Source organism: Zootoca vivipara, chromosome 16 (assembly GCF_965207765.1).
Source record: "Zootoca vivipara chromosome 16, rZooViv2.hap1.1, whole genome shotgun sequence".
In the NCBI taxonomy this organism is placed as follows: Eukaryota; Metazoa; Chordata; class Lepidosauria; order Squamata; family Lacertidae; genus Zootoca; species Zootoca vivipara.
Genome location: NC_142599.1, coordinates 34,011,092 through 34,025,622, shown reverse-complemented (window position 1 = coordinate 34,025,622; position 14,531 = coordinate 34,011,092). Strand labels below are relative to the sequence as shown.

The following is a 14,531-nucleotide window of genomic DNA, read 5'->3' as shown; positions in this document are numbered from 1 at the left end:
GCTGTGGAGAGCTGGGAGTCCCAATGAAAGCTGGAAGGCCAGAGATGTCCCCCACCACTGTCTCACGCCTTTAGAGAACTTCTTCCTCCTTGCCTGATCTGTGGGCACAGCAAAGGATTGTGGGGCATGCTCTAAAAGCTTGGCAGCTGGCTAGGCCTCTCTATTCTAAGGCTGTGCACTGCCAAGACAAAGAGGCTGCCAGGTGAATCATAGAATCGTAGAGTTGGAAGAGCCCCCTCCCAAAGGCACATCTAGCCCAACCCCCTGCAATGTAGGAATATCAACATGCGGTTCCCCCGTCCGATTTGAAACCATACTGGACCTTGCTTTGAGAACGTGCTAGCAGTTCTCTTTCAGGGAAGCTGGGCTGCCATTACAGATTTTCTCTTTGGAGGAAGCCCCACCCCACCCCAAAAACGAAAACTCCCAAGGAACCCAGTTTCAAACTGTGGCAGCACTACAAGCAAGACAAGGCAGAAAAAAGGCCCGGGTTGTTGTTGGTGGGTGCTTGTTGGGGCTTGTACGGCCGTAGGTAGGGAGCCTGACAGTAGGAGGCGCCACTCAATTCCTGCTTTGCCACAGCCACCCTCCCTGCTGAGATCTACAAGGGCGACACTGAGGCTAAGTGGGAGGAAGCCGACAGGCAGGGCCATCCTCTGCGACGGATGCAAGAAAGAGGAGCAGGCAGGTGGGAGCTGGCTGAGGGGGCAGAATGAGGTTGGCGGGGCAAAGCCCCATACGTTCAAGTGAATCAGCCTCCACTGGCCCAGGTAGCAACAGAGACTACAGAGCCAAACACCCCCATAGCGGTTTCAAGCTCCCCGTCCTCACAGCTCGTCTTTCCCCGCTCCTTTGCTTGGTTCGAATCTGCTCTCATTCTGGTCTCGGGGAGAAAAGTAGGCCAATTTTCCTGTCTAGCGGGTCTATTGATATACCAGAGGGTGGTGGCACACACACTCTGGTGGTGCCTAGAAAAGGCAAGGAGCGAGACAGAAAGAAAGAGAGGGGTGTGTGTGTGTGTGTGTGTGTGTGTGTGTGTGTTAAAAACACAGTGGCTATAAAGAGCAGCCAAGCAAGAACGTAAAAATAAAATCCAACCCACCCAACTGTTCAGAGGGATGCGCCAGAGGGAGGGAAGAGGAACGCTCCGGGTCCCCCCCCCCCCACATGGCAACAGATGCTCTCTGCCAGAAGCAGACAACGCAGAACTCCTCCAGCCATACAGGAACTTATGGGGCATAATATTTGCCTAGTGCAAAACTACTAATTAGCCTCCCCTCCCGCCCTTTGAAACTGCAGCTGAGGATTCGCTATTCTAAAGCCGAGGTGGAGGACCTCAGGCTTGGGAGCCAAATGTCACCCTCCAGGCCTCTCTATCTGCCCCCCAGGACACTTCCCAGGCTACATCCCCCTCCCCAGGCTGGCCCACACACCCCCTTCCATGCACCCTCTTCAAGTGCTTTTGTCGGGACAGAATGTGCCTTTGAACTTCAACAACGCCTCCTGCCCGCCTAGATGATGTGGGTGGGTGGGTGTAGAAAAGCCCCAATTTTTGCATGCCTTTTTCCTGCTCACTTTCACCTCTGGCTTCACCCACTGCTTGCACGTGGCCCCTGGAAGGCTGCCCATGTTGGAATGTGGCCCCCTTGGGCTGAAAAAGAGATCCCCCACCCTCCGCTCTAATGGGACATGCAGAGCTCATGCCAAGCACTGCTTTTCAAATTTGGAGAGAGAGAGGGGGGAACGGGAAATAAATTCAACATGCAGGTGGTTTGGTTCCCCATTTTACTCTCGCTTAGCTGAGTCTTCCTCCTTCCCCCTGAGGCTTTCCCTGCCTGGCAGTGGGAAGCAATTCTTAAACTGCAAGCGGCTTTTTTGCAGGCCTGAAGGAGGAGATGTAGCAAGCAGAAACGAAACCTACCTCACGGGCCACCATTGTTGCCCATTCATTCTCGTTCCTCTGTCCTGCGCTCCCCAACTTCAGAGCCCTGAAGGCGGAAACCGATCGTCCCACATGGTGATCAGGGTTTCAACACCAGCATCTCAGTGTTATGTGGAGCTTTTAAAAGACGGCGAGTCCTTGCTCCACAGAGCTTACCAACTAAATTTAGACGGACTTGGGGCTGTGGGACATTATTAGATTATTCAGCAGAGACTGCTGTGTCATCACTGAGATTGTTAATATAAGATGAATGTGTTTTGCAAAAGAAAGAAAGAAAAAAAGAACAGAGATTCCTGCATTTAAAGTGTTAAAACAGTCTTTCTTTCCTTTTTAAGGGAAGCCTTGAAATATATCTCATTTGCCTGCTTAATAAGAGGCTTTTGTAACCTACAGGGCAGAGCAATACGCAGAAGCAGTTGTGAAAGGAAGAGGGACAGCACACAATCTTAAACCGGGTGCAATCACACTAGCAATTTAACCAATTCATCTCTTGCTTTAAAGAAAACTGCTCTTTCCAATGTCTGCAGTGACTTGTACAAGCCGAGGCAAATGCACTGAAACGTAACCTGAGCAAGTGCAGTCCCCTTCCCCAAGAACCTATCCTTTCTGAGAAAACTTTTCTTGTTAACATATTTGCAATGACCTGCACAGTCCGAGACATAAACACCGAACCCAAGCAAGTGCAATCCCCTTCCCCGAGAAGAACCACCCCCTCACCAGAGAGCACTCCCTCTCCCTCTCTCTTACCGTGGCTCGTGTGACGGCCCGCTCTGCTTCAGCAAGACGAACTCGCAATGCTGGTACGTGTACTGGGTGTATTCAATCAAGCCGCTGACGGGGTTCTTCTTCTGGCACGCCATGAGCTTCTCCAAGGGAGTGCACAGGAAGGCCGTGTCGAACTGGGCCGCGTAGCTGGGGGAGAGGGGAGACTCCATGATGCACCGGGACTCCTCGTCCTGGTTGTTGATGGCATTCAGGTCCTCCGGGATGTCATCGGTGGCCCACTTGCCGTTCTCAAAGTTGTCGTAGTTGGGGAACCAGTGGTACCGGGGCCGCTTGCGAGGAGGGGGGGCCGCCCGGGGAGAGCAAACGTCTCCCTGCTCTGCTGGCTCCGACGACACCTGCTGCCCGTTCTCGACGTTCTCCTCTTCACTCTTTAGAAGCGGCGGTGGCGGCGGTGGAGGAGGAGGCGGGGAAGGGGAAGGAAGAGGAGGAGCTGGCACGCTGGCGGGCAGCTCCGGTTCCGCGCATGGGGTCGGAGGCTCGGGGTTCGGTTTTGGGGCAGGGGTGGCCATTTCCCTGACTTCTTCCGCCTTCTGCTTGTTCTGCATCCTCTTGCGCTTGTTGTCAGTGAGGGACCACTTGGGGGGGTTGGCGTTCTCCTTGCACACCTCCCCCAACTTCTCCAAGGACACCAGGGTGGAGTTCACGTTCCGGGCCTTGGAGAGGCCGATGTTTTTGGCAAGGTCTTGTGCTGTCGAGTCCGCGACGCTGAATAGGTAGTTGCAGATCTTCTCCCTGACCTCGGCCATGGTGGCGGAATCGGGATAGTCCTCTGGGTCAGAAGCAGAGCTCTCTCCTCCTCCTCCAACCCCAGGAACTGGGAGTCGGCACTGGCCCCTCTGACTGGCGGAGCTCCCTTCTCTCGACGCTCCCTGGGGCCTAGGGCTGTCTGCTAACCTCCACAACGGAGGGTGCTCCCCTATTTTGCACAACTGCCCTCGTGTGAGGAGCCTGTAGAGGTGGTGATTGACCTCCTTCTTCTGCACTTCAAGTTTACGGGCAAGACAGCGAGCAGATTCAGCCTGCCCAGGTCGGAGCTGCCTCAAGATCTCCAAGAGCCGCTGTTCAACTCCTTGGCCGGAGAGAGTCAGGTGCCGTATGTCTGTGATGAGCCCGTCAACTTCGCTCCTTGAACTGCCGCTGTACCTCGGCCGGGGGGGCTGGGGAGGCTGCTTCTGCTCCTGCCAGCTACTGTTGCAGGGAAGCCTCCTGGCTGTGCCCCAACTGTTGTGCTGGGAGCTCTGGGGAGGGGAGGAGGTGGCTGGACCTCGGCGGTAGCCCTGGTACAATTGGGGGCGCTGTGCCCGGGCCTGCCACAGCGGGGCTTCAGAGAGCTGCCCGTTTAGGAAGAGGACCTGCTGCTGCCGAAAATCCTCGCCTCCCTGCGGGACAAGAGGACCGTTAAAGAAAGCTGGGTTAGAGAGGCCGCTATGTTTGGGGGGCACCTGATCTGAACCTCTGCCTTGAGTAACACCTCTGCTCATAGCGTGCTGCCGGGGCGCAGGGCTGGGGGTGGGCACATGTGCACCAGACGAGAGGCAGCTGCGGTTTGCTCTCACGGGGGCTGCTGCGCAGAGGCCTGGCAAAGAGAAAACAAGAGAACAGGGCACGTTTCAGACCTTGGAAACACGCTCGGGGGAGCAGACGCAGTTCTACTGAACCAGTCCCTCTGCCCCAGTTCCCAAAAGACAACACCTGACAACGGGAAGAGGCTCCCGTCTGGTAAGAGTTGATGCCTCCTTGGATGTAACACCAAGGTATTGAAGACCATTAGAGGAGGAGACTGGCTTAAGGCACTACGGTCAGGGGAGATCTACATATGAGCCTGGGATGGAGAACGAGTCTCCCAAACACAGCTGGTGTCGCTTCAACGCAAGGTATGTTCAGCTTGATTCAGGGCTTCTTGGGCAACCAAGGGAGAATTGTGCGACTTTACTTCCCAGCACAAAGAGATTCAGGGGGAAAGAATGGAAGCACTTCTTCCCATCGGTCCAGAGTTAAACTATGGAATCCACTCTCCCAGATGGCAGTGATAGCTACCACCTTTGATGGCGTTAAAGGAGAACCAGACAAATTCAGGGAGGATGAGGTCATTGGTCGGAGGCAGCATGCCCTGAGTTAACAGTTGCTGGAAACTGCAGGTGCAGAGCTTTGCTAATGCGCTCAGGTCCTGCTTGTGGGTTTCTCATCCGCATCTGTTTGGACATGGTGTGAACAAGATGCTGGACCAGGCAGGCCACTCTGAGCTCCCCTCGTGTTCTTAAAAGGAAAACCACCCCTCAGCCCAGCCTTCCCAGTATGGCCATATTGTCTGTGTTTGGGGCCGGATTAAGAGTACCTTCATGGTAGAGACCTTCATATGTGAGATTTTTGTCATTAAACCCAGCTGCAAATTGGGTTTGACAGCAGAGTCTGTTTACATGGTTTCAGAGTCTATTTGGCTCAGTACAGCTGTAAAACTGACCACCACCTGGCCTTCAAAACTCTTTTCTCCAAGAGGCAGATTTGGGGGGGGGGGAATCTATGACTGATGTTGGAGAGCCAAACTTTTTTTAAAATAAAAACAACCACCTTGTTCTAACCCACAGAACCAACATAACAGTTACATCTTCCCTTCAGTCAATGAAAAACAAATCCTTAAGAGGGGTAGGTAGCCATATTAAGGCAATCCCAGCCAGGTCTATCCGAAAGCAAACTTCACAGAGTTCAACAGAACTTACTCCCAAGCAAGTGTTAGCAGGAGTGCAGCCTGGCAGTGCAATCCTTTTACATTCCTAGGTGTATAGGATCACATTCAGCACGCCTCACCAAGTTCACAGGGGCCTCGTCACCAAGAAAGCAGGTACAGTATACGGTAGTATTGTGGCTTCAGTTTTTCACAGTACCCACACACAAAGAAAGACCTGTGGTGTTTTCAGACTCACAAATTTACTACGGTATGGAGCCATGGTATGGGTTATCTTTCAAGGCAACCACAAGACTCTTTCTGCAGCAACCAAATTAAGTGTCTTCTGCTCTTTGGGAGAACAAGAAGTTGGTCCATCTAGCTCAGTAATGCCTACACTGGCAGTGGTTCTCTGGGGTTTTCGGTAGTTTTGAAGCCCATAGAGATATATTCCTTTCCACAATACCCTCTGTTCAAACCCTACCTCAATCTCAGGAGTTACAAGGGAACAAGGAAGTGGGGGGGGGGCGGTTTGAGGGGCTGCAGAGAGAATTCCAGACATTTCAAGGGGAGGCAACTGGTAAAACAGGTATAGATAAGGGAAACCGGATAGTCTTACCTCTTTTTGTTCCACGCTGGTAAGAACCAGGCATTGTATAGATATCAAGAAACAAAAAAAAGAGGGGGAAAGCTCTGCGAAGAGAAGGCCTTCCTCAGAACGAGATGGGGGCAAAGGAAGAGGAGAAAGCAGAGTGCCCCCCCCAACACACTATGAGAGACACACACACCCGTGGGCGGTGGGGAAGAAGGAAAGGCTAGCTACAAAGCAAGGGCTCTGCAAGAATTACACAAACACCCCACTATCCTCCTCCCTTCTCTCTCCACGGTACAGCAGGCAGGCTGGATCACTCGCTTAACAAAACTGCCAGATAAGTTTCGCTTTCAATTCTCCGGAGGTCCAGCCTTCCTCTACTTAGCTGTTCCGCCCAAGGAGTGTCTAATTACAGCCAGAGGGATGGGCTGGAGGTAAAGGCATTAGCTTTAGGGTTGGGGGGGGGCTTTAGTTGGGGAGCGAAACAGATGTGTGCTTCCTCCCCCTCTCTTGCAAGCTCATTGCAGCATTTCCTAGAAGTAAAAAAAGCATAGAAAGGGAAAGCCCCACAGCCACGCCACTTACAGGAATATACTTTTGGCTCCTTTTCATCACAGGCTGGTGGGAGGGACTATTATCTGCGAGGCAGAAGGGAAAGCACTTACTAGAATCTCATGCTTCTCTAACTGGGAGATTTGTTCACTTCTAACTCTTCTTTCCTTTATCCCTTACTCAGAGCTGCCAGACCGCAATTTGCCAAGCTCAGCCTTCTCTGTTCCAACACTGCAACCAACAAGGCACCAGCTTCCTGCAGTTTGGGGTATCTTTCCGTATCTCCTTAACAATACCTTTGGTCATTCCTAAACCAGCTACAGTACTAAGTTCACACACCTCTATCTGCTTGTTTGTTTCGCTTGCTGAAGGCTCCTGAGACACACATGCATCTACCCACAACAGCAACTGCCCATTTGCCTTCATGGAGCTGGCTCTTTTCAGTCATTGCTCACTGCTCAGTAACTTCCAGTACAGAGAGTATTGAGGAAGCTGCGTACTGCATCCCTGTATGAATGACTGCTCTGGCTTCACCTCCTATGGGTGTGTGTCATCTTGACAAATTACAATACACACAGTGCTACGATTCTCAGAGTGGTTTAACAATCAATTCCTTTTCCCAGGGAACTCTGGGAGGGGAATATGGGTTTCCTAACTCTCAGCACCCCTAACAAACAACAGTTTCCCAGGATTCTTTAGGCAGAAGCCACAACTCTTTAAATGGTGTTTTCAATGTATGGTGCAGATGAGGCCTGGATATGACAGAAGAGACAAATGAATGGAAGTGACCTGCGCCCCCCCAAACTATCTCCTCTTAAGATAGCCATAGGCCGATCTGTCGTGCCCTCCAGATATTTTGGACTACAACTCCCATCAGCCAACATGCTGGGTTAACCCATATAATTTATATCTACAGATCTCAGACAGCCAACAGAGCAGAGGCGCCAGAAGCCATCCTAGAACCCCAAGTGAGAAGCATTAAGCAACGCAGGCGCATATCTCAAAACCAGGTCAAGGCCAGGTTGCAAATGGCACAGCATAAACTTTCCTCCTCGGATTGGTTAACAGGCTCAGATAACCCGCTCTCCTCTCCAGGTGCAAAACGAGACATGCACAGGGTGACTGTGGAAGAGCTCACGCAAGTCAGTTCATGGGGGTAGGGGGGGCAGAACTGCACAGCTGTTGCCTGAGCCGAGGAACAGTGGGAAGCACCTGGCCCATCTTTGGCAAAGAAGCCATCCAAAAGAATTAAAAAACAAAAACAAACAGCACTAAATTGAGCATCGTGCATTTATGACATGAACGCGAAAGGATTTTAAAACCTCACAAGGAATAGCTCCATGGCCAATAAAGCGCCCAATCAGAACCAACACCGATGTGATATTATATACAGGGTCTGCCTTTCAGAGTGAAGTCACAAAGAACATTGGATATTCATGCATACTCTATAGGACTCATTCTTGTAAGTGATGAATACATGGATCAAGAACCTTTGGGCCCTCTCCTCAATTCACCAAGGTTAAGATTCAAAGCCCACCAGCGCTCTGCCCCATTAAAACACAAGTTATCCCCCCCCCACAAAATATAGCAGCCTCAAGATACACCGGAAAGATCGGAGGCAGGTCTTTCCAGGAGGAAGGAAAGAGCTTAACTCTGGACCAGGTTAATCAAAAGGTGCCATTTCTCACCACTGCCTGGTAAGGGCATTAAGACGGTTGGTTTTGCCATAGCCTGATGATAATCTGCTTGTGGTAACACTGAGGGGGCTTTCTCAGTGGTGGCACCAGTGCTGTGTAATGCTCTACCTGCTGAAATACAGGAGGCCCCATCAAGCGCTGGCCTTCTGCCGGCTCTTGAACACACACCTGTTCAGACAAACACTTCCCCGCTTAAGACTCATGTCTTAATTGCGATGCTGCTTTGATGGGCTTGTTTACTATATAGTTTAATGGTGGGTGTTTTAATGCAGTTGTTTTACTATGCATTCTAATTAATTGTGGGCAACCGTGTCATTACTGGTTTTGTTGTCGTCGTTTCGCTGCCGTCTGTATCTTTTTGTGAACCACCTTGGTATTTTCTGCTTCAAATGAAAGGTGATGTAAAAATTCCAACAACAACAACATTCTGATTTCAGCCAGCAGCTTTCTCTCAAGCAGAAAGATCTCATCAAAAGGAGATCTAAGCTTTTGCATGCATTTGCATCATGTTCTTTTGCATGCATTTGCATCATGTTCTTGAAACCAGCTAAGCATAAGTTGCCGGGGGGGGGGGGATCTAAGTTACAAAAGGGGAGGAATTCACACTCCCAGTTTGCCCCTGCCCTCTTCTAACACCCAGGGGGCCTAAACAGCACCACAGAAACTTACCAGCCACAGTTCAACTCACCTGCCTAACCTGGCACTCTGAGAGCAGCCCCTCTGGCTCTGTTCAAACTGCCTGATCACTTGAGCCGGGGAGGTGAAATTTCACCCCGGTGGCAGCTCTCACGCTGCGGCTTGCAACAAGATTCAAGGGAGGTAACTTTATCCCAGAGGGAAGGTACGTGCCCAATATTCGTGGCGTTGCCAAACATATTTCAATTATTTGGAGCCAACAACATCTCTTGTAGCAGCCAAGTCTGCAGTTCACACATATCCCATTTCCTGCCCGATTGAGAATACACTTTTTAAAAGAAAGGAAAAATATTCCTTATTTGGATTCTTAAATGAGGAAGGTCTCGGGCAGCAGGGACACTGACTAAAGTGAAATGCACACCTCAGCAACTTTCAAAGCCAAACTTAACAGGCTGCAAAACGTCGTAGCTGTTGACGGTAGCAGAGTCCAGAGGCTTTGGGCAAAATAAAACCAGCCATGCAAATAAGCCTACACACAACTACCCGAAAAGAACTCTCTCAAGGGCTCACAACTCTGTGGCAAAGAACTTGTGTTGCATCCTGAGGGCTCCAGGATCTGTTCCCAATATCTCCAGCTAAAAAGGAATCACAGAACTGTAGAGTTGGAAGGGACTCCAGGGGTCATCCGGTCCAACCCCCTGCAATGCACCAATAACGGGTCTGGCAGTCTTTGCTGAGAGCTGCTGCCTTCAAAGTGAGAGGCCAATGGTCTGACTCGGGATAGAGGCAACTATACTCTTCAGCTCTCTTTTTGATGTGCATAATGAATGGGGCGCCTGCCGCAGGGCACGATCTCATCTCCAACGCTATTTAATTTCTATATGAAGCCCCTGGGAGCAGTCATTAGGAGTTTTGGGGCAAGGTGCCATCAGTATGCTGCTGACACTCGGCTCTATCTATCCACAACATCCGAATCAGGAGAGGCCATGCAAGCCCTAGAACAGCGCCCTGGACGCAGTGGTGAGATGGGATAAGGAGAAACAAGCCGAGCTTGAATCTTGGCAAGGTGGAGGCACTGTGGGCGAATGGTTCCCAGGCCCAAGCAATTGGTCAATTCTTTTCCCTAGGCAGGGCTGCACTTTTCCTGAAGGAGCAGGTTCACAGTCTGGGGCCTGCTTCTGGATACAGCTTTGTCCCTGGAGGTCCAGGTAACATGAATGGCTAGAAGTGCATTTTGCCAACTGCAACTGGTTATGACAGCTGCAACCTGGACTGGGAAAGCTGGGCTACAGTAGTTCAGGCACTGGTTACTTCAAACCTGGATGACGGCAATGAGCTCTATGTGGGGCAATGCTCTTGATCCAAAAGATACAGCTTTATGGTCGCTGATAGGAGTGAGACCCTCCTGGGCGGCTTATGTAGCAGAACAGATACAGATTCCATGATATTCCCACCATCCAGGAAATTAGCCTGGTCCTTTACTTAACATGGATAAAAGCTACTGACAACAATTATCCCACAAATTAAGATTGCAGAGGTGGGAAGATTGAGCTCACCGCCTCCCCAACTTGGTACAGCTATTCTCAACCACAGCAACAAACACTTGTTTTACATGCAGCGAGGCAACATCTTATTTATCTGTAACACATGCACAGAAACCAAAACAAGCATACATCAGATATTTGGTTGAAACTTGCTAAAATATAAATGACCCAGAAAAAGGGAAGGATCAGCACTTAAGGCAGCTTCTGAACAACACAAGTGGGCCGGGCTTGTTAATCTTCAGGCTGCCGTGCTTACTAAATTCACTGACTGTGGTTCGTGCCTCTTGAAACAAATCACAATCGGTAAGCCAAGGAACTTTGATTAAAAGAAAAATGAACCACAAGGGCTATATAGTGCCTTATCGCATTGAGAAAAAGATGGTCATGAGAAATCATGATATTCAAAGGGAACCTCCATGTTCAGAGGCAGTCTACTGGAAGACTGACAGTGAGAGAAAGCCGTGGCTCTCCTGTCCTGCTTGTGGGCTTCCCTAGATGCATCTGGAGGGCACTATGAGGGACTGGAGGATGCTGGATTAGATTGCCCCTTGGGCCCAATCCACAATGGCTCTTCTTAAATTATGATTGGCAAGTAGAGGGCCAAGTTCCATCTCCCCAAGGAACATCTTGTTGCAGTGCTAACGAAAGAGTTGCACATGGTGTGGTAGTTGCTGCAGCAACAGGTCTTGCTACTAGTCTACATAGGAGGACCGGGGGGAACCATCCTCCATCTTTCTCATGGAAGGGGCGGTCTCTAGCTCAGCGGAAGTGCATGCAGAAGGTCCCAGGTTCAATTCCCGCCATCTACAAGCGGCACTGGGCATGTGCCCTGCCTGGGACCCTGGAAAGCCACTGTTGGCTATCAGTGTTTTTCAGACTTGGGTCTCCAACTGTTTTCAGATTATAATTCCCATCATCCCCGACCACGGGTCCTAATAGCTAGGGATGATGGGAGTTGTAGTCCAAAAGCAGCTGGAGACCCAAGTTCGGGAAACATTGGTGTAGACAATACGGAGCTAGATGGATTACTGGCCTGACTTGGCGTAAGACAGATTCCTGTGTTCCTAGGCGCTCTGTGGAGTGGCTTTCCTGTAAAACTGATGGTTGACCAGGTTCCTATACCAACAGTGTTTTTATTCTCCAGTATATTGTCTTTTCTGTCTAAATGTGGTTTGTATACGCTTTCTGTAACTGCTTAATGCTGCTATTGGTTTTTGTGCTTGTTCTGTGTTATTTAGCTTCTCTTGTACCAACAACTGACAGTGACGTCTGTTGGGTTCCAAATAAATTAAATACCATGCATTGGCCACATCAAGAGGTAGAAGTGTCTCCCTACAGCTTCAGGCTGCTCTTACAAGACAATCACCTCCTGAAAGCCAAGAAACAAGCACACACACATGTGCTTTTTAGCAGAGAAACTCTGTTGTGTGTGGTATGTAGGGCAACAGGAAAGACAGCACAGCCTAAAAAATGCCTAGAAGTGTGGTCATCGTTGCAACAATACCCCACTTTTCAGGAAGCAATTCCTTCCATGGTGGCTTACAAACAACATTAATGTCGCAAGACAATGATCAATGTGTAAAAGAGTTGTCAGGATCCTTGCCACAGAAAATTGGTGGTCAATACTTGTGTGAGGGGCAAAGGGAGCTGGGACAGGACCCAGCTTTGCTGTCTTCTTTGGGCATGTACACTTTAGTGGCTTAAAACACAGTGGGGGTAGTTCCTCCTGTTGTTCAAGTTGCTTGTTTAAAAACTGATGTACACACCACTGCCAGATTTGTTTCCCCATGCCTGCAACTCATGCACCCCAAACTGCTACCCAATGAAGCTGCCAACTGTACATATGCTGTCATCCACACATGCACAAGAAATGTCGGGAAAGTATACACCTCAGTTTTAGCAATATTTTTGTATTCAAATCAGATGGGAAATGCATCAAACAACAGTCTTTCTCAAGGAAGCACAGGATACCTATGGACACCAGTGGCGGGAGAGCGCTGGAGTAAGAGTACTGTAAATGGTAATGTGTACAAAACCTTTGTCTGCCTCCGTGTTCTCACAGAACCTTTCCCACAGGACAGCCACTGGTAGACACAGGATTGTGGGGAGACTTAAAGGGGGGTGGGGTTTAACACTGCATGAGTTGGACCATAGCAAATGTACCATGCAGTGGATTAAAGCAAACACAGGAGACACACTTTTTAATGTGTGCTTGGCCACTTTGGATTAATCTTTAGGAGGCAGATATAAACAAGTCAATGCAAACAATCGAAGATGCATACCACACAACCATCAATGAGAGGCAAAAGATCCAAGTCCACAATAGTGAAGCTCATAACAAAAATAAACAGAACTACTCAGAATTTATATAGAGCACTTTACAATAATACTCACAAACAACCCTTTAAGGTGGGCAAGGATGGTTATCATCCTATTTTGTGTGTGTGTGCGCGCACACACACTTAACCTTCACCGCCCCCGTTTGCTACAACATACTGAGACAACATTCACAACCCAGTCTTTTCACCATTAAGCTACACTAGTTCTCTAACATAGCCTACATTCTTTTTCCCAAACTACGGCTGATTTTGTTAGCAACTAACGCAAACTGTGCTGTTTAATGGGTAGCTGCCCTGACCAGACCAACAGCACCCCCTTTTCCAACAAGGGCTGACTGCGTGTTTCTTCTGCGAAGCCTTCAACAACATTGAAGGCAGAAAAACAACAGCCCTCCCGATTTCAGGGGGTTTCTCCCTCTCCTAACAACTGACGTTCAAATGTATACTGCTTCTCAATCCGGAGGTTCCATTTCACGGATCACACTGCAATCCTATGCCCCTCTCCGACGCGGGAGTTAATCCCACTGAGCTCCGCGAATTTCACTTCCGAGTAGGTATGCAACTGGATCGGGCTCGTCAAGAGACAGGCAAGCTGCATGCATAGCATTTACTGGTGCAGATCTACGGAGGGGCACTGGTGCAGCCCCAGAGGAGAGGGGGGGAAAGGGGGCTGAAGAGAGGCTTGTGCGGCCCTTGTGTTGCATGCATGGGAAACGGGGCGCTTCTTCCAAGTCGGTGGAAAGCAGGACTTTGTGCGCGCACACACATGCACCCCCCTCCGTTCTCCAACCCCCTCCCGAGCGAAGCTTCCCTTGGCCTGGCCTGGCCTTACCTTACCTACCCCCAAAAAACTACCCTGCGGGCACCGTCGACTGAAGCTGCCTCTATTGTGCGGGAGGGTCGCCGGCAAAGACTGATGACGAAAGAACAACAGCGCGGCGCCACCAAGCACGTGATACGGGGGGAAGGTATGGGGAGGAGGAGGAAGTGAAGCCGCAGCCGCCTTCTTTGGAGAGGGCAGAAAACTCTCCGCCTCCAGCCTTCGAAACCCTTTGACGGAAGAGAGGAGAGGAGGAAACCTCAGCGGAGCTTTCCCTAATCTTCCTCTTCCCAGGTATTGCCTTTTTGAAAAGGAGAGGGAAGGGAAGTTCAAAGAGCAGCATCCGGCATGGTTTAAGTTGCTAACACCAGCCTCCAAGGTAAGGTAAAGGTAAAGGGACCCCTGACCATTAGGTCCAGTCGTGGACGACTCCGCGGCGCCTCCAAGGTACATGCCTATAAATAAACCTTCCCTGTTAAACACACGCGGTGGTGATGAACGACACAGGTATAGATGACTTTAGAAATGGATGGGACAAACTGAAATGGGAGTTGGGGGGGTCTATCAAGGGCTATTTGTTTTTATTTCTAAAAATAATGTGCGCCGTTTAGGGTTTGGAATCAGAAAATTGGAGCGTTTGAGGGTTTAAGTTCCTCGTTTAAACCGAGTGTATCCTACCATTGCATCAATTGAGTCTTAATTTAGCCACATTGCTTGATTTCAGGGAATCTAAAGGGTAAAGGGACCCATGACCATTAGGTCCAGTCGCGAACGACTCTGGGGTTGCGGCGCTTATCTCGCTTTACTGACCAAGGGAGCCAGTGTACAGCTTCTGGGTCATGTGGCCAGCATGACTAAGACGCTTCTGGCGAACCAGCTGTAGCAGTACCTATTAATCTACTTGCACTTTGGCATGCTTTCACCGCCGACCTTCTGATCGGCAAGCCCCTAGGCTCTGTGG

The 14,531-nt window shown here is 50.0% G+C and overlaps 1 protein-coding gene across 9 annotated transcripts in view; it reads right to left on the bottom strand.

Annotated features, from left to right (window-relative positions):
* The window catches only part of ADAR (adenosine deaminase RNA specific), a 37,685-nt gene that overhangs the window by 17,587 nt on the left and 5,567 nt on the right, over positions 1 to 14,531 (bottom strand). For 2 of the 9 annotated variants that reach the window (XM_035098167.3, XM_088659180.1), the window contains exon 2: positions 2,690 to 4,304. In XM_035098167.3, the coding sequence (XP_034954058.1) occupies positions 2,690 to 4,209 (1,520 nt within the window). In that variant the 5' untranslated portion in view covers positions 4,210 to 4,304. Of the gene's footprint in view, positions 1 to 2,689; positions 4,305 to 6,009; positions 6,508 to 13,582; positions 13,705 to 14,531 lie in introns of those variants that run through there. The other 7 variants (XM_035098164.3, XM_060269913.2, XM_035098166.3 and 4 more) reach the window with 7 other exon arrangements.